At 48.5% G+C, this 25,746-nt stretch overlaps 2 protein-coding genes across 2 annotated transcripts; both read right to left on the bottom strand.

Annotated features, from left to right (window-relative positions):
* Positions 1–231: 231 nt before the first annotated feature.
* LOC133095496 (mannose-binding protein A-like) lies at positions 232–4,795 on the bottom strand. The gene is made up of 5 exons (XM_061196998.1): positions 4,640–4,795; positions 2,795–2,987; positions 2,257–2,373; positions 1,325–1,399; positions 232–683 (listed from the first exon to the last, which is right to left on the bottom strand). Exons 2-5 carry the CDS (start codon positions 2,976–2,978, stop codon positions 310–312), a joined length of 750 nt encoding a protein of 249 aa, XP_061052981.1. The 5' UTR covers positions 2,979–2,987; positions 4,640–4,795; the 3' UTR covers positions 232–309.
* Positions 4,796–11,581: 6,786 nt separating this feature from the next.
* Positions 11,582–13,833, bottom strand: LOC133095491 (pulmonary surfactant-associated protein A). Its single transcript, XM_061196986.1, has 4 exons — positions 13,647–13,833; positions 13,267–13,386; positions 12,433–12,510; positions 11,582–11,958 (listed from the first exon to the last, which is right to left on the bottom strand). Exons 1-4 carry the CDS (start codon positions 13,816–13,818, stop codon positions 11,582–11,584), a joined length of 747 nt encoding a protein of 248 aa, XP_061052969.1. The 5' UTR covers positions 13,819–13,833.
* Positions 13,834–25,746: the final 11,913 nt, after the last annotated feature.

The following is a 25,746-nucleotide window of genomic DNA, read 5'->3' as shown; positions in this document are numbered from 1 at the left end:
TGTCCTCACTAAAAAAGGAGAGGGTTTGAAGGTGCTTTTTCTGAGATTGACTCTGACCCAATGCTGTGCTCTTTGGCAGGACAGAAGGTGTCCTTTGCCATAGACTGGACTGGACCAGAAACCCTCATGCCCCACTGTCAGTCTCTTTTCACTTCATCCTCCCACAATCAAATATGTCCCCTTGCTTTTCTCCCATCCCCATGAAGGAATGAATCAACACTGGACACGGGGAAACTGGCACTGAATTCTCTTTCAGAGCAGCAGGGACCTCAGCAGGGAGCCAAGGAGGGGGCGGAGGAACCTGCCTCTTCAGGCTGGGAATTCACAGATGGCCAAGAAGGAGGAAGAGCAGGAGATGTCATTCCAGAGCCCGTCTCTTAGGAGGAGGACACAATCCTCCCCTGAGCCATCGTTATTCGGCTCATCCTTCTTCCAGTTGCTGTAGCCCATCCTCCCTCCTGTTACATACATAAACTGGCCTTCGGTCACCTCATCTGTGATGCCCAGGAAAGCAATGTCAGGGGCCATGTCCTGGATGGCTTTGTTCTCCTCAGCATTCTTGGGGGTGGCCACGGTGGCCCCAAGCTCAGCGCACAGAGCCTTCACTTTGGAAAAAGGCATCTTTTCACCATTGGTCACGTAGAGCTTCTTTCCAGACTTTTTACCCAAGGAGAAGCTTTGCACTGAAATCACAAAATGTAGGTGAGGTTGACTTGGCTTCAAGCCCAGCCTAGGACAGCAGATGAAAAAGCCCTTCTCTGGGAACTTGGGAGTCTGGGGTTGAGCCCCATTCTCCACCACCTCTGGTGAGATCCTAGTAAGAAGGTGGAAGGCAAGTCCCTGGCAGCAAGCTGGGGCTCTCCTGGCATATTCCATCCTTAGGACAAATATCTGTTGAAAACTGTCCCAGTACAGGTGGACCTAGGGAAACATGCTTGAGCCCCACTGCCAGACGTGGGCACCAGGATGAGAAAGAGGCGTGGACTGCCATCTGAGGCCCTTGGGTGCTAAGGAAGGAGCAAAGATTCCAGAGTCAGCAGACCTCCACGCCATCCTCCTTCCCACTTCCTAACTGTATGCTGTTGAATGAATTATCTATACTTCCTGGACCTATTTTTTTCTCACCTGTAAATAAAATGGGTGTAATACCCACAAACAGGGATGGCAAGAGGATTGAATAAAACCACATTATGAGAAAATTCCAACCTAGTATATAATAAGTCGTCGTAAGTGTAAGTTCTTTTCCACCATCCCCCCAAAACGTAGAGCACTCTGGAGAAAAAGTTAGAGTCAAGAACACATTGGGGACAGAAAAAAAGCTTACACTTTTTGATGTGATCCAGTTGTGATTTCAGGCTCCTTATCTGTCCCTCTAAGTTAGCCAGCTTAGCCTCGGCAACTATAAAGCAATAGGGAGAGGATATTTATTTAGAAGAAGACCCTCAATTGGAGAGCAGAGTATTTTGGAAAAAAAATTATCTTACTAAAAAGTATTCTTATTCCAGAAAAATAATAAAACAAAAAGAAGCAAAAGGAAAAAAACTGTATTCCTGCCTTCTCAGATATACTTAGTAACTATTGTAAACTATAACTCTGGAAATAATAATAATAATACCATAAACTATAGCTCTGGATCCTTTTCTTCATATACTGCTTAAATATTGCAATATTATAATTATTTATAAGAAAAGGCCCAGCTAATTATTCTTTTTGAAAATTTTTCTTAATCATATTTTCATTTCCTATTCTAGGCAAACTCTTTAATACATTTATTATTTTGATAGGCCAGTGGACAAATATAAGAGGTCATCATTTTGGTTTCGTTGTTACTGAATTTATTTTACTCTGAACTAAGTTGCTGTGATGTTCCCCATTATCCAGGGGTCCTATGAGGCCAACCCTTTTCATGCCACTCTTGTGACAACAGACATGATCCAACAGCAGAGAGGACCAGTTTCTTCCCTTGCAGCCTGGAACCACGCACTGGACTGTTGCAGCTGAAGTAGGGCCAGGGCACATGTCCTACAGAGGTCTGCTGAGGGTGAGGCGGGCAGGGTTCAGAAGTCTATACCCAGGCACCAGTGGGAATCCCCTTGGGCCCCAAGGAACTGAGAGGAATGAGGGTGCTGGGTCAGGAAGCAGAGCTGAGCATCTTCCAGTAGGGCAGCAGGAGACGGGGCACCTCCCACCTGGCCCTGGAGTTCCCAGGTCCTGGGTCCCCTCAGCCCACATCACTTGCTGGGGTGAGCTCCTTACCTGAACTGACTCCATGATCTCCTTTGTGGCCCTTTGGTCCTGGAAGCCCAGGATTCCCTATATTTCCTTGAGGCCCCATTTTCCCTGGAGGGCCCTGCAAGCCTCTGAGCCCTTGCCCTGTTGGAAGAGGAAGGAAATGTGACCCAGTGTCTGTCGCTCATTCTCTTTCTCCAAAAGCTCAATATTTGATTGACCCCAAGAAACCACCACTCAGCTAGTAGTGATCCAAAGAAGGAAGATCCTCCTGCATCTCAGGGGATGGCCTGTCCTAAGGGCCAGCTCCCTGAGCAGAAAAGACACCCCTTCTCTAAGGACAATCACACATCACCAATTCCTGGGTGGCAATGAGGGATCCTGGGGAGCCAGAGAAGCATCTTTATTTTGGAGAGAATGCCCTTTTACAGGAATTTTTCTGAGTGAATCATCACCTACCATAATGAAAGGTGAGCCTCCTCATGTCTCTGTGCTAGATCCCTTAGAGAGAAAACTCTCCCGTTGGGGTAAAAGATTTAAGAAGTCACAGCGGCCTGTCCTATACCTGGCTCTCCCTTTTCTCCCTTGGGTCCATCTCGCCCATCTCTGCCTGGGGTGCCGTTGGTGACCGGGATGCCACAGGTCACCACTGAACAGGTCTTCTGGGCATCCTCACAGGCTTTTGTTTCTGAGAAGGATGCTGTCACCACACACAGAAGGAGGACAGGAAGTGACAAAAACAGGAACATGGTCCTTACCTTAGAGTGGAGAAAGTCAAAGAAAATAATTCCATCTCATTTGGTTTAGTCAACATTTGCTACCATCTCTGATGTGTTGGACCCTGTGCTCAGGGCAGCTGACACAGAGGGCGATATCACAACTCTTGGCCCTGAGTTACTTCCAGGCTACTAGGAAAACTACTACTAGCACAAGCAAAATGTATTAGAGTTAGATCAGTGCTAAAACAAATATAGATGCAAGAGTAATATAATAGGGGCCCACCTTCCCCGGGACTCTCATGCCCTGTGGGCCCAAGGCTTAGTTGGTTAGGCAGCCCTAAGCACGAAAGCCCACAGGGTCTACAAATGACACACAAGCCCTGTTCCTGATGGCCCGGCAAAGAGGGCTCATTTCTTGCATGACCTTTGGCTGCTCTCTTCTCCACTCCCTTTCTTGAGGGCCTAAGTAGCCTAAATTTCCCTCTTCTTCTCCTTCCTATGGACGCTAAAGGTAGACTCAAACTATAGCATGTGACCCATTGCTTGGCGGGACCTGTTTTACAACATCCATTGTCTCATGTCACATAAAAATCTCTGTTTCACACCTCAGGGCCCCAACCACCCCCAGAACCACAGCTGTTTCCCCAACAGCCTGTCAATCATCCTGTTTAATAAAGTCTCTACTTTGTGACAGGCACTTGCTGGGACTCGGGACCCAGAGTACCCTGAGGTATGGAAACTTATTCTGACCCTGAGAATGGAACCTTCTTTGATCATTGATCCTGGCCAGTTGACACTTAGATTTACCTCCTTCCCTTGGTTTGAGATTTTCCACTGAGAGGCCATTTTTCCAGCCAGAACCCAGGCTCCTAAAATTTCTGTTCACCCTGGGCCCAGCAGGGTCAGCTCATACGTCTCCTCCTGGCAGGATTCTCTGCATGCTTCCGAGACGCCTCTCCGGCTCTGTGCCCCCATCCAGCCATCAAATTCCCATCCAGCCTTTGCTCGAGCTGGTCGCCTTCCAGGAAGCCTCACAGCCCAGCCCGCATGGGCCTATGCCTCTGCTCCTCTCTGGCCTCTAATTCCAATGTCCCTGCCTTTGCTGCATAACTACTGCATCTGTCCTTGGCCACCCTGGCCTGTCAGCTCCCTTAACCCTTCCTTTCCTCCAGGACTCAGTGAGAAGTAGCAAGTTGGGAGGGAATTTTCTTTCTTTCCTTTTTTCTTTTTTTTTTTAGGATTTTTAATTTTTTAATTTTTAAATTTATTTATTTTCTCTCTCTTTTTTGTTTTGGTTTTTTTTGTTGTTTGTTTATTTTGTTTTGGCTGTACTGTGTGGCACGTGGGATCCCAGTTCTCTGACCAGGGATGGAACCCATGTCCTCTGCCGTGCAAGCACGGATTCTTAACCACTGGACTGCCAGGGAAGTCCCGGAAGGGAATTTTCTTGATCAAATCTTCTCCACCTTCCCTCTTTCTTAACCTCCCCTGATTATGTGGGAGGCCAAAGCCAGAGCTAAACATGTTGCTGGCATACACACCCCGCTTCCATTCTTCTGTTTGGCTGAAAAGACCACCTTTAGTTTGCAGATGGTATCCTGGATCCAGGAAGGGCACAAGGCCCCAGGTCAGAGAGACAGAGGCCCTCAGGGGGCCTGACAACCCCACCACAGCCCCTGCCTGGAACTCACCAGGATCAAGCCAAGTGGCCAGACTCTTGGCCGAGGCCTCCTCTTCCGTCCTCAGAAATGACTTACTAGGGGCCTCCTCAGAGCACAGAGGCTATGGCAGGGAAGCTGGTCCTCCAGCCCGGGCCTCTGGCAGATGCCTCAGCAATGTCAGCCCCAATTAGTCTGGTGACCAGGGACAGTGCTGGACTGGCCTTCAACCCCAGATTAATAAACAACCATCCTTAGAACCGCTGTATGCTGGGCAGTTCTCCAGGGCTGCTGGTGGGGTCTCCAGCTTAGCACTGGGCAGCTCTCTACTGCAATACCCCAGACTCCTCCCATTGCTCCCTCCCATGCATCTATCTCTACAGCTCGGCTATCTGATCCTCTAGAATCACAGATTCCCAGATCATAGATCAGAATCCCAGAGGATAGTTCTTTCCAAATATTTGTCTCTGGAAGGGACGTGCATAGACATCCTACCAAACACATGCTCATGCATACACACATGTACAGGCGCACACCTGCGTATCAGTTGTTCTGCCTAGTTCCCCCTTCCATTCATATTTAATTTACTAGGAGCAGGAGGGAAGGGGTTCAACACCTCCAACACTGAGTCACCTCATTCCTCCCTTGTCATTCAGAACATTCGTCAGCTGTCCTCTCTGGGCGCATCGCAGGGCTAGGCACAAGGAAAGGAAGTGTTTGTAGACAACTCAAATTCAAAGCTGAACATGGGCATTTGCACTAGCTCTTCCAGCCTAGGACACTTCTCTCCATCTTTGCGTAATTGCTTGTTGTCATTCAGATTTCATCTTAAATATTATTGCTGGAGAAAGGGCTTTCCCTAACCATTCTATCACAAAATTATAATTCTCTGTTTTAGTTACCTGCTTATAACTCTTCTCTATGTAAAATTGTCTTATTTCTTTGGTTGCATATTTATTGACCATCCTACTCCTTTAGAACAGGAACTTCGTGAGAACAGGCATCTTGCTTCCCCACCTCTAAGAAGGCCTGGAAACGGAATCAATGCTCAAACATTTGTGGAACAAAGGAATCCTCCAGCATCGGGTCCTTAAAGTGGCCCTCTTGACTTGCCTCCAGCTAGAGCTAACATCTGTGCCCACTCTCCCAGTGCTTTTAATACTTTTCTAGGGCAGGAGCTGCATTTGATTCACCTCCTTGTCTCCAGGGTGTAACTCAGGGCTGGGCACGTGGGGAGGATCCACTGAGAGAGTGAGGAGGGAAGCAGAGACCCTGAGCAGGGCAGACACCAGATCAGTCTGTGGCTCCTCCACGCCTGGGTTTCCAGGAGTGTCCGGTTCTTATCTCCAGAGCCTGATTAAGTGGCCTTTTTCAAGTCCCTGATATAACTTTTGATTCCCGCCTTCCCCCAAACTTACACCCACTCTTTGAAACACTTAGTCTCACCAAACAACTCTAGAGGTTTGCTTTTTCCCTGCGGTGGAGCAGGGGTAGGGCCACTTCCCTTTGACTCTGCCTTGTGATTGGTGCTTTGGCCCCTCAAGAGTCATCGGCCGTTGTGTACTCAAGTCAATGTGCCCTGTTCAGCAAGCCTCCCAGATTCCTGTTATCAAGGAGGCTGCCAGGCACTGAGAGGGGCCCATTGTAAAGAAGACCCCTCCCAGGGCTGTGTTTACTGATGCCATTGGCACAACTCCGAAGGGCCCATAGGCTCAGAGGACAAAGAACTCTCAAACCCTACGGCAAATGAGCAGACCTCCCAGAAAGGTGGAAATCTGAAGCTGAGAGATTTACATACAGCCAGGACCCTACATGTCCTACAGACTTAGAGGAAAGATGGCTTTAGAAGGAGGGAAGAGGATAGAACGGGAGGAGGGAGGGATATGCGCTGTGAGCAAAGGGACAATAAGAAATACTTGACTCTGGTGGGAAAAAGACCCCCATCGAGGATGCATATCCATTGAGTCTGTCCTCTCATAGATCTGGGGTTTGAATTTATGATTATTAGTATTATTTTGCTATTATTATTATTGTTAAAATTTTCCCTTCATGCCAAGATGAAAAATTGTTTTTCAAGTGTCCCAGCTCATCACAATCTAGTGTACCATGGGGACGTAAAAGCAATGGAGGACCTTACCCTTAACCCAGGCACCTCAGGATTTTCTCAGATGGAGATCAGGTAAATTTGAATTCACCTTGTAAAAACTACCGAACACAGTAAAAAATAAGTAGAGTGAAATCTGACTGACGCAAGACTCAAAAATAGGCCTCGGAATGCTGTCAACTCTAGACAACAGATAAATTGATAGTTTTAAAAAGACAGTATAGGGCTTCCCTGGTGGCGCAGTGGTTAAGAATCTGCCTGACAATGCAGGGGACACGGGTTCGATCCCTGGCCCAGGAAGATCCCACGTGCAGCGGAGCAACTAAAGCCCGTGCGCCACAACTACTGAGCCTGCGCTCTAGAGCCCGTGAGCCACGAGTACTGAAGCCCACGCACCACAGCTACTGAATCCCGCGTGCCTAGAGCCTGTGCTCTGCAACAAGAGAAGCCACGACAATGAGAAAACCGCGCACCACAAGGAAGAGTAGCCCCCACTCGCCGCAGCTAGAGAAAGCCCGCTCAAAGCAACGAAGACCCAACACAGCCAAAAAAAAGACAGTATAAATAAGGAATAAATAAAGAAGGAATAATAAATAAATAAGGAATAAATAAAAATTAAACAGTGAAACTCGAACTAGAATAAGGAAATAACTACGGAGCTATTAATAAAATTTCAGAAACGCTCGTTCTTTGCAAAAATAAACAAATTTGGCAGACATAACCCTGGTGGTTTGAATTACTGTCCTGATTTCCACATTTTCTTTTCGTAGAAATATATATCCATGCCCTTTGCCATGGTATTTTGCAATGCCTCCCACTGGAGTATGTGGAGTAAACACCCCAACCCCTTTGATATTTGGCTTGGCCATGTGACCGTGGGCAGACACTAAGGGAGCAGCAGCTTTAAATGTGGGAAGAATATGTCCCTAGTAGCCACTAATATCAGAATAATGAAATGATGTGGAACGAACAGGAACTCCCCTGAAAGCTTGAAGTAAAAAAATAGCTATTAAAGTCCAGCCATGCATCCATGGTTAATAGCACAGTCCCTGGAATCTGACTTCTTGTATTCATAGCCCACTTCTGCCATGAACTGGCTGCATGATCTTTGGAAAATCACTTTAATCTCTATGTGCCTCAATATTCGCATTTGTAAATTGGGCGTAATAATAACGTCTACATAATAGGGTTAATGAGGATTATATGAGTTAATGGAAGTATAATACCTGGCACACGGTAAGTGTGATGAGAGTATCAGCCATTAGACCAAGTAGGGTATCCCAGGAATGCAAAGATGGTTCAACATCAAAACATAGTCCAGTTAACTCACTAATTTAATATATAACAAGTTTAAGAATCTTAATGCAGATATGTACAATCTTGAGGCTTGAAGCTCACCCTTTTCTCGAAACTAATACATGGTCTCAAAATTCTTCATACATATTCTTCCCTTGGAATACAAACTTTCTAGGGTTGAGTTAAAATATAGTCCAAATGATTATTGTCCCTTAGTTTTGTCATTAAAATCTGTTTTATCTCTGATTCATCACCACCCTGGCCATAGAGTGGTGGCTTCTTGAAGTGAAGGGTGGACAGTGCCTTCTCTCTTATTTTTTTTGCATGTGCGGTTGGTAGAGAGAGTGATGGTGCCCAGGGTGGCAATACCTGCTCACAGGAGGCACCATATATCAGTGGGAACACTGCTGCTTCTCGGCCCATCCTAACTGGTTGTTGGGTCCCTTTGTATGACTGATTACAAATGACAGCTCCTCTCAGGAGCTGGTCCTTCAGATAAGGGGCTCTGTAAAAGCCTCCAGCTGCATGCTCCCTACCCTCAACATGACATCAGTGAACATATCACTTCATAGTCTATTGCTCTTCAAGTCTCTGTGTTCCAAGAAGCAATCTGCTCATGAGTAGGGCTTAAACTCTGGCTAGCTTCCATGACATTGACATTGGCAGCCCCCGGGAAATTCCATCCAAGTGGTAGAAATCCACATTGCCCCAGAACACACCTGCTCACAGTTCTATTCTCCCCCTTCTCCATCTCCCCATGCCTCAGCAAGATCAGGCCCTCTGCTGGTTCAGTTCTTCAGCAATTTTAGAACAGGAGATTCCTGCCTTAGGTGACTTAATCAGGGAAGGAAGGCAAAGTAATTTGGGCATCCCTATTTGCAAAGATTAGGAGGAGGATAGGACAGTCCCCTCCCCCATGCCACAGGGAGAGGAGAGGAAGGGATAAATTCCATTGTGAGAGTACAGATGTCACCCACGGAAGGTCAGCTTGCTTTCGCCTCTTTAGTCTTCCTTATACTGACCAACAGAATGCGAATTACTAAACCACTCATGTTGAATGGCCCTCACCTTGCAGGTTCCATGGTGGGGTCCCTGGAACCCCCTGGAATCATTAAAAGATGACCCTTTTACTCTCATCTGTGGGCTCTAGATGCCACTGCCCAGGAACAGGAAATGACTCAACTCACACTTGACACCCTTTTGATGTTAACAGCTTAAAGGAAATGCCAAAAAAATCATCTGATAAAGCTCAGTACACATTCATGGTGAAAATGAATCTCAGCAAACTATGAAAAAGAGGGAACTTCTTTGCCTTGATAAAAGGCATCAGAAACCTAAAACAAGCAACTCAATGTTGAAATACTGGAAATGTTCTCATTATACATTCAATGCCCCCCTAAAGATAACATTTATCACTGAGTGTCTTCAACAATATATAGGGTCTCCTGGCCCCTATAAAAAGATAAGAATGATATCTAAGAAATATAAATATCATAAGGAACAGGCAAAATTTGTCATTTGTAAATATAAGCATGTATTTATAAAATGTGAGAATCAATTATTAGAAATATTAGGGGGAAAATGAGAATCAAAAATGATGGTTGGATATACAATCAACCAAAAATAAATCAATAGTTTTCTTATAAACCAGCAATAATTAATTTAAAATGTGATAAAAATAATATAATAACAATTGCAAATAACACCATAAAGGAAGTAAAAATAAAACCTAACAAGAAATGAGAAGACAACAATTTTCAGAGACTTAGACTGTTCATCTGTAAAATATGGGAAATATGTTTCTCCTTACTTTTTTGAATTTTGGGGAAGGCTCAATAACTTGTGTGCTGGGCCCTAAGCTCATGTGGCAGGGTGACCAGATTAAAACTTGACATTCATGAAAGAATGAGAACTATTTCTGCTCATTCCCATCTGGTTTTGTGGATTGTGATCCAGAACTTCCTCTTGTCCCAAAAAAGAAGTATATGCAGTGAGGGAGAGCATTATGTGAAGGTAGGAGAAGTGGGGACTTTTCTGGAGATGGGACGTATATATGGTCGCCTCCTCAAGCAAGTAGAGACATGATCCAATTCCCACACAGCCTTGGGACATGGGGGCCATGGTCCCTTTCCATGCAGACCTGAGACTGAGGTGGCTCACGGAGCCCTGAATGCCACCACTGTTGGGCTATGGAAAACATCCAGGGGGCTGACTGGGAAACGGAAGGCATGATATCACCACCCACAAATGGAACATGTAGACTTAGATCTGGAGCTATCTTGATGCCAGCCATCAACACTAATGCTCATTTGTTCCTCCAGACATTTCTGTAACTCCCCATCTGCCCATACAACCTGAGGATGGGAGCAGGTTGCCCCTTCCACCCAACAAAGAAAGCTTAACCTGAGATTGAACTTTCCACTTTTCCAGTAAGTGGGGCCTCAGAGCCAGAGTTAACTTGATTTCTAAAAACACAGAAATGTTTCTTGAAACCAAAGCAATGGAAACTCATGTTAACATATTCATGATTTATTATACTTGAATCATCTCTGTTCAGTGAGAGGGTGGGGTGGTGATGAGCACAAGCTTCAGGTTCAGGTAGATGGGTTTGAAACCAGCCTCTGTCACTTGCTCCGTGTAACAAAACTCAAAACATTTAACTTCTTTAAGTTTCAGTGTTCTTGTATAAAAAATGGGGAGAATAATTCTTGTTCCATGGCACCGTGTGAAGATTAAATCATAGTTTATAAGATGTCTTAGAAGTGCTTGTCAAGGTGCTTGGTATATAGTATATGCTCAATAAACACCTCACTGAGGTCTGAAGTGGTGGGCATGTGTTCATCAGCAGGAAGTTACTTGGGTAATGTCTGAGGTGGGGGGTGAGATCTTCCCTAGAGGCATAGGCTGGCTGCTTTTAGGTCAGGGAGTTGAGTTGGTACCCCAAGAGTCAAGGGAGTGGATAATACATGCCAATCACTAGGGGTGGGTTGGCCTCCACCATGCTGGGGCACCACCCGGCCCTCTGACCTCATGGAGAGCCTGAGCAGATGTGCCCCACAGACCTCAGGCTGCCAGATAATCCCAAATGTATCCTTAGCTCCACACATTTGGAATTTCCCAGAAGTCCACCCATCTATCATTATGCTTGAGCAGCACTGCTACATCTTGATAAGGCTGGGCAGGCAGTGGGCTGCAAAGAAAGAGTAGAGGGGCCAGGAAGCAGGCACCCTGTGTGTGCTTTTGGAGGGAACCTCCATCCCAGGACCTCACTGTTGTGATCTATAAATGAAGGAGTTGGACAAGAAGAGGAAGAAAGAAGCCTCCATCTCTTGCCAAAGGGCAAAGTTAGAGTGGCTGTCTAGAGTGCAAAGCTGAGAAGGGGCTCCAGGGGGAGTCAGACTGATTAGTAATCAAGGGGGAGGAGTCAGGGCCCACCTGGGAGTGGAGTAGCTAAGACGCCTCCAACTTTTATAGCCACAAAGGTGTTACAGCACCTCACAGACCAGGTGGATGCCCCAGGATGTAGGCTGAAAGGCAAGGCAGGACCCTCTCCATCCTGTGGCCTTGGTGGCTGCTCAAAACTCACAGATGGCCAGTCGGTACTGCAGGCAGTTCTTGTCATTCCACTGGCCATCTGTGTACATCTCCACACACTTCTCTTTGCCCCGACCCCCGGGCTCCCCTGGGTACCAGTTGGTGTAATTCACAGGGGTTCCATCCAAGTAGTGGAAGTCTCCAGCAGTGGGACCCTCAGCCAGGCCCAGGTAAGCATAAGTATTGTGCTTCCTCACGATGCTTGCAATGGCCTCATTCTCCTCTGGACTCCTTGGGGTAGCAATGCGTCCACCTACTCTGGCACACGACTCTCTAATGGCATCAAAATTGACCGACTGCCCATTGGTGGAGAAGACCTTCTCTCCCACTGCCAGCATGGAGCCCTGCAAACTGAGGACTGACAGCAGAGGAATCTGGGTCAGGCCACAGGCCTCTTTGTTTCCAAGTCCTTTTCCTTCCCTTTATGCACTCTGCCTTTATGCATTTTCCAATCTCTTCACCTCTGCCTCTCTCTCCTTCTTCCCTCCCTCTTCCAATCCTAGTCTTTCTGGATTCCCCTCCATGCTCCCATCATTTAATTATCCATTCACCCATTTACCAATTACTTATTGACTGTCTATTATGTGCCTGAAACTGTGCAATTTCCTGGGATTCAATAGAAAGCAGTATAGCCAGGAACATTGCTTCCCCAGGACATAGGGAGATAATCCATATCTACTTTGGTCTCCTCTGAGCCGTTCAAGAACATCTAAAAAAGGACCTCCATGTCCACACTTGTTTGTCAAGTCTCTAGATTCTGGAGCCTGATGCTGAGGATGAGGAGAACTTGTGGGAACCCCCTACCCTATAAGGCCCCAAGGGATCCCCTTACCGCGCATCGACTGCAGGATTTGATGGCTGATCTCATGGAGTGTGCTCTGGAGCTCCTCGTCTAGATAAGCCGGAAGCCCTGTAGAGAGATCCCCAGCAAGAAGAGGGGCAGGCCAACAAAAACCCCCACTTGTGCCAAGCAGGTGCGAGGCCAGCTGCAAGCCTGGCATTCTGCCCTTCACTTGTCTAGAGCCACTGCCCAGGCCCCAGGTCATAAGGGTCCACGAGGTTGGAGTGTGTTTCCCACTCCCTACACACTTGTCCTTTAATGCAGCCTTGCACTTGCTCAGCCCCCTCTCTGCTCTTCTTTCCTGCCATATCCTTTCATGGCTCTGTCTGTCCACTTCTGTGGGGTTTTCTAGTTTCTGGGCAGGACCCCCTTCCCCACCCTCCATTAAGAGCAAATCTGGTTCTCTCTGACTCTCCTGATGGACCTTGATTACTGCTCAGAGCTCCAGAGTTCCCCTGGACATGCGGGGTTCCGAGTTATATCATCTGTCTGGTCCTTGGTCCACATAACCCCCTACACCCTCAGAGTGCCCCTATGCCTCAGCCCTAGGAAGTGCCTCCCCTCCTCCCAGTGCTGTCCCATTTCCCACACCTGATGCCCTGTGTCTCCCCATCAGCTGTTGTGACGCGTGGAACACTTCCAATACCCACCAGTCCCACGGCCCAGACCCCTCTGATTTCTCAACCTCATATTCTCTTATCTAGGTTGAAAAATATACCCTTTGGGGACTTCCGTGGTTTTGTCTGATCCCCATCATCCCTCATGTAACTGACCACATGGGCACAGTGTCCAGTCGCTTCTGTCCACTGGCCACATCCTGCTCACCTGGAGGGCCCCTCTCACCAGGCTCTCCCTTTTCTCCACGCTCTCCAGTGAGGCCAGGGGCTCCAGTCATCCCATCACGCCCAGGGAGGCCTGGCATTCCTCCAGGGGGGCCTATGGGGCCTGCAGAGAGAGGGGGACAAGGATGTATGCTATCTATCACTCACAGTGGGCTGGGGCTGATGGGACTGGACCTCCATTATCAGCCAGGCTGACTCACCTGTCACTCCACAGGCACCTTGAGGGTAGATGCTCCAGGGCTGCTCCAGTCTAAGGGTCCCGGGAAACTCCCACCATCCAGCTGACCCTTGAACCCAGCCCAGAACCCTGGACAGCAAGTCCCCCTGAAAACAGGTCACTGTCCCTCAGCTCCCACTCAGTACCTGGAGGTCCAGGGTCTCCTTTGATACCATCTCTCCCATCTCTTCCTGGCAGGCCATGGGATCCAGGAGTACCAGGGATGCCAGGGCTTCCAAGACAAACTTCCTTCATGTCGCACTCAAGGCCAGAAACCACCAGCCAGATGAGGGTGAAGGTCAAAGAGCACAGCAGCATGGCGCTTGCTCCAGCGGCTCCTTCTGTAGAAGGGGAGGGCTGTGGTCCACCTGAAGCATTTGCCAAGCTCTCCCCTTGCTGTGCTTTGTCAAGATTCAGGCATGTGATGGAGCCTGAGGGCCAGGGCAGGTACAGACAGGAGCTCTGGAAAGACCCAAACTATCCTTGGAAACTCCCAGCATCATCTGGTATCTAACATGGTCTCATGCCCCATACCTCTGGCTGGAGGTGGAGTGGTACCCGGGCAGGGGAGGAGTTGTAAAGAGCTCTGGAGAGTCAGAGGACCTGGGTTCTAATGGAGTCTCTGTTTGTTCCTCGCTGTGTGACCGTGGGGAACTCACTTCACCTCTCTTGGCTTCAGCTGAAACTTCTGTCCTGGAGGCAATCCTGGCCTGTCCCTCCCAGGCTGTTGGGAGGAAGGATGTGGTCAACATTCACTCGCTCCATCTGTCCCTCATACTCTCAGCTACCCTCCCTTTGAGTTCTAAGGAACCGTGATCCTGCGGATGAGCAGAGATGACCAGGGCCCATGTCTTGGCCACCCCACGTTGGTCAATGATAGGGAGTCCCCTCCTCCCTGCTTTCTTGGGAGACTTCCTCTTTGGCAGGCTCTTTCTCCCCCTGCCTCCACCCTGCAGGCCCTGATGAATCCCTGGGGCCAATGGGCCCGGCCCAGAAGCAAAGTGAAGTATGAGGATATTTGCAAGCCCATCTTCCTGTACCCATAGTTAGGGTTCTGTGGAACAAGTCCCAGTGGTACCCAGGGAGGGCCCCTCCTTCCCTGCCTGACCCATAGTGAAGCCTGTGGCTGCTGGGCTGGTTCATGCTGCTGCAACCCTGGGGAAGACCCAGGGGATGGGGCTAAACTCACCCACACGAACAGAGCCTGTGTGGCTCTCTGCCTCCAGATCAGGGTGGCGAGGTGGACAGCAACATTTATACTGATGTAGGCTACCAGGCTTCCTCTCCACCCCAGAGAGGGGCCTGTCACAAGGGCCTCTACTCCAGGAGAGCCAAGCAGGAAGCTGTCATCTTGTTTACCCAGTACATTTCCCCACAGGGCACTCAGGCTGGAGGGCCACTTAGGAAACGCGTTAAAGAGAAACTCCAGATCGGTAAGAAGGGAAAACTCCCATAGACCGGAGGCCACCCACTCTCCCTCCATCCAGTTTCCCAAAAGCAGTGAAGGACGAGAGCACTTACATGGGAACCGATGGAGGCACGTGGCAAAGTGAGCCCTCTCCCTCTTGGGCCTTGGCCTCCCGGTCCTGGCTAGTGACACGTTCGCAGCCCCAGAATCACTATCCCCCAAAAGCCCACCAGCTGGAGAGAACATACCAGGGCTGGACTCTTTTCCCAGGGGAGCAAAGAGGCAGATCAGTGACATACAGGGCTGTCTCCTGGGGCCATTCCAGCTCCAGAGCCTCTTTGGCTCTTGGAAGTGTCCATAGGGCTCCAGAGTGTACAGAAGTCATGTCTGAAGCCAAAGCGTGGTCAGGTTGAGCTGGAACAAACTGTCATGGGGCGTGGCTCACCACTGAGCCCCCAGCTCTTGCTTCTGGGGCCTGCAGCTGAGTTGATGGACACATGGTTCACAGGTACAGGTGAACCCTTGGCGGGTTCCCCATTCCTCCGCCCCGGCAGGCTCAGAGGTGGGGAAGCAGGGCGGGGCTGGAAGGTCACAGGAGGGCAGCAGTTTCTATCTTGGCCTTGGTGATGTCTGATGACCTGCAGTGGTGATTTCTGTAAGTAGTGGAATGACACGTGAAGCCTTAATTGACAAGATTCCCTCTTCAAGCCTCTTGATGAGGAGGGAATCTCTAACGTAGGGATGGTAACGATGGGGAACAGAGACAGGAAGAAATCGCCATGCTTACCTGTGAGTGGTCTGAAAAATCTTGAGGTCCTCAGGGAGAGGGGGAGCTCAGCTAATGGAATCCCTCTCCCAGGAGCAGGGAGCCCGTCAGAGCCTCTCTGGAGCCCGGAGTGCTTTCAGCTGCCCTGCTGTCGCCTGTCACGTGCCCTGCGACTCTGTCAGGCACAGGATGGGGAGCCAGGGCCAGCGCAGGGTTGGGGCAACTGGGGAGCAGCTCCAGCTTAAGGACCACAACTCGGCTTGGAGGGAATGCGGTTCTGCAGGTGAAGGAACGGGAGCAGGGGTCTTCTTGGGCAGATTTTAAAGGGTCTGGGGGGAGGCAGCCTGGAGGTCCGGGCCATGGTTGGTGGGGAAGGGTGTGGACTTAGGAGTCAGACACACCTGAGTTGCACTTTGGAGCTGCCACTTGTTATTCATGTGGCCTAGGTCAGGTTATATAACTTCCTGAGTCATGGTTTTCTGGGTTTTTTTAAAAAAAGTATTATTTTGAAGTAATAACAAACCTACAGGAAAGATGCAGGTGCACTACAAATTTTTTTCTGAACCTATGAGAGTAGGTTGCAAACATGATACTCCATCACCCTAGTATATTAGTTTATATTTCATATGAAGATGTTTTCCAATATAACCATCAAAATCAAGAAATTAACACTGGTTCAGATATTTTTATTTAAAAACATGAAAGAGTATCATGGGGTATTTTATTTAATCTTTTAAGTCACCTGTTTAACTTAAGTCACTCACATGGCTTAATGCCAATATATTAAAGTGTGTCATAAAAATTCTAATAAAAGGACTAATTAATTATTTATGTGGCCTTACCTCCTTCTTCATTCTGTGTTCCACCACTCTCCCTTCTGCAGCTTCTAAGAGGATGCTCCAAGTTCACGGAACTGAGGGGTGCTTTCCATGTCACTCTTTCTCTGAGCATGATTCTTCTCTTGTCTGGAGTGTTCTGACTGCCTTTTCTGCCACACACAAAAAAAGGGTGGATGTCATACAATATTTGTCTTTCTCTGTCTGACTTATCTCAGTTAGCATAATGTCCTCAAGGACTATCCATGTTGCTGCAAATGGCAGGATTTCCTTTTTTCGTGGCTGAATAATATTCCGTTGTATGTATACACCACATCTTCTTTATCCATTCATGTATCAATGGACACTTAGGTTGTTTCCATAAACTTGACTATTGTGAATAATGCTGCAATAAACATGGGAGTGAAGATGTCTCCTTGAAAACCTGTTTTCATTTCCTTTGGATATATACCCAAAACTGGGATGGCTGGATCATATAGTAGTTCTATTTTTAAATTTTTGAGGGACCTCCATACTGTTACCCATAGTGGCTAGACCCATTTACCAGTTTATAATCCCACCATCAGTGCACAAGGGAACAAATAATTGTTTACTGTAAGTATGCAACATTTGGGACGTACTTATACTAAAAAATTATTCATTGTTTATCTGAAGTTCGGGTGTAGTTGGGCATCTTATATTTTATCTGGAAAACCTACCTTCAGGGACCATCAAGCAGAGGCTTTGGGTGAGGCAGGAGAGACGTCCTTCGGCTTGCTGTCATCTTATGGGTTTAGTCTGGGACCACGTTGTCAAAGTTGCTGATTTTTGGCTCAGATACAGATGAAAAGTCTTCCTGACCTCTGTGTGGCTATTGAGCAGGGGCTGAAGTGTGGAGTGTATGGGTTACAAATGGGGCTGGTATTTAAAACAAACCCCAGCTCTCCTGAAGTGGCAGGGAACGTCCAGGAGCCGGGGGTGAGAGAGCTCAGGATCTGCTTCATCCCTGCCTCCACCTGGATTAGAGTGACTCTCCCGAGGGAGTTTCCATGGCTACATTGGGAGGGAGGACAGCAAGGTAAGACACAGTAGGACAGAGCAAAGGAAGGGACCAAGTGTGGCTGGAGCTCCTGACCAGCCTTCCTGGGGATGAGTGTCCATCAAAGCAGAGATGTTGACCAAGTGCAGAGGCTTCTCAGAGTCTGTGTCCCTTTCTCTGGGGCAGTGGGCTCCAGACACCTTGCAAACCACACGTGCAAAGCCCAGAGAGGAGGCACCAGCCAGGGCTCAGGCTCTGGTGGCTGTTTACATGAGGCTGCCTGGTGGAGACAAAGCCAAGAGCAGCCGGTGGGACAGGACAGGACAGGCAGACAGCAGGGGCAGGGAGGGGTTAGTAGCAAGCAGGCTGAGGTTCTCCCCAGGAAAGATGCAGGATGGGCTGCACCTGGATCCCAGCCTGAGGTAGTTAGAGAAACCGTCTGCCACCTACACTGTGACAGGAGAGAACTTTCAATGGCCTGCAAGCTTCTTCATGGACAACACTTTAGTTTAACTCTAGTGCATCACAGGATCAAGGAGGCCCTGGTCTTCAGAATCAAACATGTACATTAGCATGTGCTCTATGCAGTCACAGCTGTTCCCCTGGGAGGAATTCCAGGCTCAGGACAACAAGGGATTCTCTTTTCGCCCTGCTTCACGGAACAACCAGCTTCTGGTCTGATCCCAGCCTCGTGTTTACACTGGAACTGAAGGGACTTTTCCTGTCATGGATCTCCCCATTCCTCCCTCACATTCACTACGTTCATCCGGGGCCTCCACTGTCCTCAGAGAACACCTGAGTCCACATCCTGACACCCACGTGACCCTCCGGTGTCAGCCTTGGCCCCCTCCTGGCTCACCCAGGAGCCAGGCCCCGGAACACCGTGGCATCAGCTGTGGGAGTGTCCACAGAGCTCTCTAAAGAGGCTCCTTCTTCCTGGTCCTACAGCCTGGATGTGTTCTACTCCCTCGTGTGCAGTGCCCTTCTGTGAGTCCTCCTATATTTAATTAACCTCAGATTACAGCAAGAATACCTCAGTACATTCATTCTAGACTTTTGAAAACATTTCAGAAGGGACCAAAGCCTCTCGGCATTTAGGCCTGCAATGCTTGTCCCAGTGATCTGGGATGTCGGAGCATGTCCCCTCAGGCCAAGTTGTGGGCCTAAGACTGGCTATGGTCTGGGTTTCATTTTCTAAAAGACCTGAATGTTCAAGAAGAGAGGGCATTCTCTGGAGCTTTCAGCTTAAAAGGGGCTCAAGAATGGGGCCGAGAAGGAGGTCTCAGCACCGCCCACCCTGCTCCCTCATGGCATCCTGAAGGGCAGCCAGATCACAGGCTACTCTACCTCATTGGGCTGAAGAGATGATAAAAGATGACAGTTCAGGTAGAGCTCCTGGCAGGGTGACTGGTGTGGGGAAAATCTGATCCTTGCTGGAGTGTCCCATATCTGTAGAGGTGAAGGTACCAGCTCCTCAGGCACCCATCCAATGCCCGCCCTCTGCGGGGGCAGGCAGGGCTTCCCTGGCATCTGCATCACTCCTAACTCTAGGGTCTTTTTCCGAAACTACCCCCTGGCGTGTGGTTGCTGCTTTCCAGACCCCTCGTAGCAGAGGATCTGTTGGGTGGGTGCTGGAGTTGCTACTCACTGACCCAGGAGAAACTGACTAGGAACAAATAAAGACTCCAGCTTCCAGTCAACATGTATCTAAAACAGCTTCGACCAAACACATCTTGGTTTACTGGGAGATGGTGTTAATATAAAAATTATGACTATGAGTATAAATATAAAAAACTGAATTTGTGCTTCATATATGACCCGAGCCAGAGGAACTCAGCCCTCTGCAAAGCAAGCACAGCCCCACCATGTGCCAGAGCTGGGACTCTCCTAAGCTACATGGCTGTGCCCCAACTCAAGACCAGAGGGCACATGCTAGGCCATGGACCCCGCACTGCCCCAGGCCAGGAGCCAGGCCTGCAGGGACATTCAGAGCGGCAGGGCCTTCAGGAGTGCAACTATGGCAGGTGACCACTGCATGGCCACTGGCCACCAGCCACGTCTGCTTCCACCAAAAAGCCTTGTCCCAGCAACCCAGCAGTACTGTCCTGGGGCTGTGCCCACTGCCATGGTTTGTCTGTACACAGCCCTGCAGACATCCATAGGACAAACACGGAATCTGCATGAGATCCTGACTCAGCATCCAGCCTGGTCCGGGGAGCAACAGGGATACTGAAGCTGGAGGAGAAAGAGCTTCTGCCTGTGAAGTGTGGAAGGGTAACCTGAGGATGAGTGTCTCGGATAAACATGAACCAGGGAAGGGAGCAGGTGACTAATCACAGAGACCCACAAGGACGCAAGCACGCCGTGAGAATGCAGAGGGAACTGAGAGACCAGCAGAGAGCCGTTGCACACAGCTTGAGGTCCACCCCAGAGAACCAAGGAGAACCAAGGAGAGTTAGCCAGATTGGGAGAGACACATGAGAGGAGTAGAGGGGCCCACGGGGGGAAGGAGATCCAGGTTGGTACATGTCATAAAAAGCCAGGGAGTGGTAGGACACAGTGCCACAAACGCTGCTGCCTGTGCCTCAGACTCTTATGACCCTGGGGAGAATCCTCACTCAGGAAGCCCGCGGTTCCCAGCTGTGCCCCTGAGGCCTGGCTCGTTGCAGGGTGGGGGATGGCGCCTGGGGCCGGGTCTTCAGTGTCCTTGATCAGGAATTCCCATTCCCTTCTAAGTTCCACATAAGAGCAGACACAAATGTTGGATGGCATCTGTGTCCCCCATGGTTTCCAGAAGAACCTGAGGGTCAATCTCTCATGTGCATAATCCTTCCCCCCCAGAACAGTACACCCCTAACAAAGGAGAAAGAAGGGGGTACTCCCTGGGATGAGAGGGGGCACAGGCACACCAAAGCCATGAGAAATCTGGTCAGACTGACGCAGGAACATTTGCCTCAACTGGACTTTTTTGTTCTAGAGAGATGGAATGTTGCGAAAAGGGTTCTGACCTCTCAGGGGCTGTGAATGGCTTCTGTACCTACAGAGAGGAATGGTGGTCCCTGAGTTCTGAGGCTTATCATCCCCGACAGAACTCACAAGAGGGAGCCTGGCCTCGATCCCACAAGGAATGTATGGGTCAGCTCTGCCCTCTGGTGGCTACATGAAAAACTGCAGTCAAAGGAGAGGATGTGCAGACAAACATCACACATCACCCTCCATGTTCATTGATTCCACCTTCACGGAGGGCTACTTTGTATCAGGTGCTGTGATAGGCCCTGACTTAATCCTCTGACTCCCCTGGATGTATCCATGAGGATTATTCCCTGCTTCCCCCTGACCTAGTCTGACACAGAGTCTTCACCCTTGTGCGCCTCCCTTTGTCAGGGCTCTCCTTGCTAATCGTCCCATCCCTGTTTGTCCACAGAGGCTGGCTCAGTGCTGTGCCCCAGAGAAGGCTGATATAAACCAGTGTCCATTCCTGAGCACCTGCTAGGTACCTTTACATCTACCATATCCCTCCCAGGCTCACTGGAAGACAGGGCCCATCTTTACCCCCTTATAACCGAGAAGGAAACTGAGTCTCAGTGAGGTTCCCATAACTTACTAGAAGTGGCACAGCCTGCAGGTTCTAGAGCCTGGTTTAAACGTCTTTCCATCTGATCCCACAGCATCTTAGGCATGGTTTCCCTGAAGATCCAGTGCATTCTTTGCCCACAGCCATGGCTCAGGCCCTGGATGAGCTCCTCTTGGACTGTCACTCTGGCAAGGTGGACCTCATCCAAGCCTCAGGTGCCAGGACGGCTTACTGTATCCCCCAGAAGCTCCAGCCTTGCTCTTTGCCTAGAATCCACATCCATCCCTGGACGTCCTTGATCCTGGCTCAGCTAGACTGAGCTCAGCAACTTATACCCCAGCCTTCAGCCCCAAGGCTGCTGGCCCAGAGCTTGGTACAGGCTGCCCCCAAGGCCCTCAGCAGGTGCACTGCACAGCCAGTGGTGCCACTGGGGCAGGCTCTTCGCTCTAGCTGAAAAGACCCAGATGCCCTGGAGAGGTGGAACAGAGCTGAGAATCCCAGCCTGTACCCACCTTCTGCAGCCCTGAGTAACTGAGTTCAGTCCAGCCCTGGCCAGGGGCCCTGACAACCAGAGGGCAGCAGCTCTACTGGGCCCAGAACACCAGGAGCCCCCTGGGACCCTCCTTCCACACACCTGCTCCCCACACAATCAGCACAGCCCAGCCATTCTTTAATCAACTACTGTTTACAGAGACCATGACATCATCCCCACTGTTCTCTCATTACCCGGCAACACAGAAGCATCGGCACAGAGAAAGTGTTCTGATATTTCCAGTGTCTCTGGTGGTTGAACTCCTCCCAGAGAACAGTTGTTTAAGAAGTAGTGAATTGTGTCATCAACTTAAATTTAACCCATTGTATTTTCTAGAAATTAAAATATGAAGAGAATCATTTAAAAAACCACTACTTACTAAATACTATCCAGAAGTTTGTTTATAATACTACTGAGATACAATCTGAGAAAAAGTAAAAGACTTACGTAAAAAGAGTTTGTTTTAAACTAAAAACAAATATAGATAATTCAAAAATACATTTGGACAAAGGTGAGCTATTATAGTGGGCCTTGGGGTGATTGGGGATTTGGTCACGAAGCTAGGAGGTAACCCATTTCCACGTTCTGGATGACCGTGTGCAGGGAAGACCCAGCCCCTGAGGGAGGACGACGGGGAGGACCAAGACCCCTTGGTGAGAAGCCAGCTCAGGGGCCCACCTGGGCTTCCTGGAGGAAGGGGTGGAAGAGAATATCCTCCCGCCATGAACTCCACATGTGGATTCACTGGACGGCGTGGAGGAAGAGGAGGGGCAGGGAACGCCTGGCAGCCACGGAGGGAAAAAGTGGGGGGAGAAAAACAAGGGCCCAGGGCTCGGGTAGCATGTGCTCCCTGATAAGTGCTCCATCTGGATCATCAGATGTGTGACCCAAGTCTAGAAGCTCAGTTTTTTTTTTTTTCCTTAAATTAAACTATAGTTGATTTGTAATATTATATTAGATTCAGGTATACAACAGTGATTCAATATTTTTATAGATTATACTCCATTTAAAGTTATTATAAAATATTGGCTATATTCCCTGTGCTATACAATATTCCCTTGTCACCTATTTATATTAAAGATAGTGTTTTACCTCTTAATCCTGCCCCTATCGTGCCCCTCCCCGCTTCTCTCTCTACTATGGTAACCTCTAGTTTGTTCTCTGTATCTATAAGTCTGTTTCCTTTTTGTTATATTCATTAGTTTTGTTTTTTAGATTTCAAATATCAGTGACAACATACAGTATTTGTCTTTCTCTGTTTGATTTATTTCACTAAGCATAATACTCTCCAGGTCCGTTCATGTTGTTGCAAATGGCAAAATTCCATTCTTTTTTATAGCTGAATAATAGTCCATTGTAAGTACGTACCACATCTTCTTTTCCATTTCTGTTGATGGGCACTTAGTTTGCCCCTTATCTTAGCTGCTGTAAATAATGCAGCTATGAATATTAGGATGCATATATCTCTTTGAATTAGTGTTTTTGTTTTCTTCAGATAAGCACCCAGGAGTGGAATTGCTGAATCATATGGTAGTTCTATTTTTAATTTTTTGAGGAACTTCCATACTGTTTTCCATAGTGGCTATACCAATGTATATTCCCACAAATGGTATATGTACTAGGGTTCCCTTTTCTCCACATCCTCACCAACATTTATTATTTATTCTCTCTCTCTCTGAGGAATTTTTTTTTTTTTTTTCGGTCATGCTGCGCAGCTTGCGAGATCTTAGTTCCCGGACCAGGGGTTGAACCTGGGCCATGGCAGTGAAAGCACCGAGTCCTAACCACTGGACTACCAAGGAACTCCTTATTTATTCTCTTTTTGATCATAGCCATTATGACAGGTTCAAGGTGATAAATCATTGTGGTTGTGATTTTCATCTCCTGATGCTTAGTGATGTTGAGCATCTTTTCATGTGAATGTTGGCCACCTGTATGTGTTCTTTGGAAAAATGTCTATTCAGGTCTTCTGTCCATTTTTTTTATTGGGTTGTTTGGGTTTTTTATATTGAGTTGTAAGAGCTCCCTTCTGGCCTGTGAAGTTTCTGCAGAAAAATTGGCTGATGAGGGTTCCCTTGTATGTGAATCTTTTTTTTTCTCTTGCTGCCCTTAAAATTCTCTTTAACTTTCGCCATTTTAATTATCTTGATATACCTTGGTGTGGGTCTGTTTGGGTTCATCTTGTTTGGGACCCTCTGTGCTTTCTGTACCTGGAAATCTGTTTCCTTCTTCAGCTTTGGGAAATTTTCAGCCATGATTTCATCAAATACATTTTCTACCCCTTTCACTCTCTCTTCTCCTTCTGGGACTCCCATAATGTGAACGTTAGTACACTTGATGTTGTCCCTAAGGCCCCCTTAAACTATCCTCCTTTCTAAAAAATTTCTTTTTCTTGTTCTTATTGGTTGACTTCCGTTATTCTATCTTCCAGATTGTTTATGCGTTCTTCTGTATCGCCTAGTCTGCTGTATCACCTAGTTTGCTGTTAATTCCTTCTGTTTTTCATTTCAGTTATTGTATTCTTCTCTGACTGGTTCTTTTTTATATTTTCTGTTAAAATTCTCACTGTGTTCATCTCTTCTTTTCCCTAGTTTCGTTAGCATTCTTATTACTAATGCTTTGAACTCTTTATCTGGTAAATCTCTCTGTTTCACCAGCACTTTTTTTCTTGTTATTTTGTTTGAAACAAATTCCTCTGTCTTCTTATTCTGTTTAACTGTCTCTATAAACTTAGGTGACAGTTAGTAACCTATCCCCGTCTTGAAGGTGTGACCTTGTGTGACAGTGCTCCTAAGCAGTGTGCGTGTGCCCAGTGGCTCTGGTGGAAGTGAGCGTGGGTCACATCTTCCCTCAGGGTGTGCTAGCAGCTACCGCCTCGGTGGGGGGTAGGGCTGGAGAGGGAGGGGCTAGAGCTGGAGCCAGCTGTGAGCAGGGCTGTCTCCTCTGCTCAGTGGCCATCAGTCCCTACTGGGGTCACGGTCAGGGCCCCAGGTGCTGGTGCAGAAGCCCTGAGGGTCAGGTCCAAGCTGGTTCCATTCCAAGTGTGTGCCCTCCACCCAGCAACAGCACCTCCACCCTAGTGGAGAGCAGCACTGCAGCAAGACAGGCTGGAGAAGGTGCCCGCTGTGGGCTGGGGTACGCTCTGGGACAGTTCCAGCAAGCCCGTCAGGGCCCTGGTAGTTGCTGATCTGCTGTCTCTGCATGCTCGCCACCTACAGAAGCCCTCACCCTATTGGAGGCAGGGCCAGGTTCAAGCCGTCTTCATCCCCCCAAGTGTGCTCTCTCCTTAGCAATGGCAGCCTTTGCCCCGGGGGACAGCTGCGCCAGAGCCAAGAGTGGCTGGGCAGGCTCCTGCTCTGGGCTGGGGTACGCATGAAACTGGCCAGAGCCCGGGGGAGGTTTCCATCTGCTTCCTCTGCCTTGCTCCCAGGACTAAGCACGAGTATGTGTGCGCTCTTCAAGGGTGGTGTCTAGGTCTCTTACAGCCCTCCAGTAAGTCCCACTGGTTTTCAAACCAGCTAAGGGGACTCGTCTTCCCCGCATCAGACCCCAGAGCTGGGGCGTCCAATGTGTGGCTCAAACCCCTCACTCCCCAGGGAGTATCTCCAAGCCCATGCAATCCTCTTCCTCTTCTGTGTCCCCTGCTAGGGGCACAGCTCCTGACCTGATCACTTCTCCCTTCTGCCCAACTCCATGTGGATCTTTCTTTACAGCCTTGACTGGGGAAGAGCCTTTCTGCAAGTCCTGTTAGTTTTCAGTGAGAGCTGCTCCGCGTGTATTACAGATGTGCTCATGGCGGGAGGTGAGCTCAGTGTCCTCCTACTCCGCCATCCTGATCTCCCCGCTGGAAACTCTGGTTTAATCACTGTTTCTGATATTCTTTGTCTTGGGCCTGCACCTCCTGTCTGGAGGTGACGTTGTTTCTTTCAGCCTTCAACGATCATGAGCTTTCAGCTCAAGGAACAGAATCCTGTTTTGAGAAGAAGAAACGGATCTTTCCAGCTTTGTTCCAAGATCTTTGAGTGTTTTTTAAAAAATATTAATTAATTAATTAATTAATTATTTGTTTGGCTGCACCGGGTCTTAGCTGCAGCAGGCGGGATCTTTAGTTG

The sequence above is a fragment of the Eubalaena glacialis genome, chromosome 1, assembly GCF_028564815.1.
Source record: "Eubalaena glacialis isolate mEubGla1 chromosome 1, mEubGla1.1.hap2.+ XY, whole genome shotgun sequence".
Lineage (NCBI taxonomy): Eukaryota > Metazoa > Chordata > Mammalia > Artiodactyla > Balaenidae > Eubalaena > Eubalaena glacialis.
This window is presented reverse-complemented; position numbering and strand designations above follow the sequence as displayed.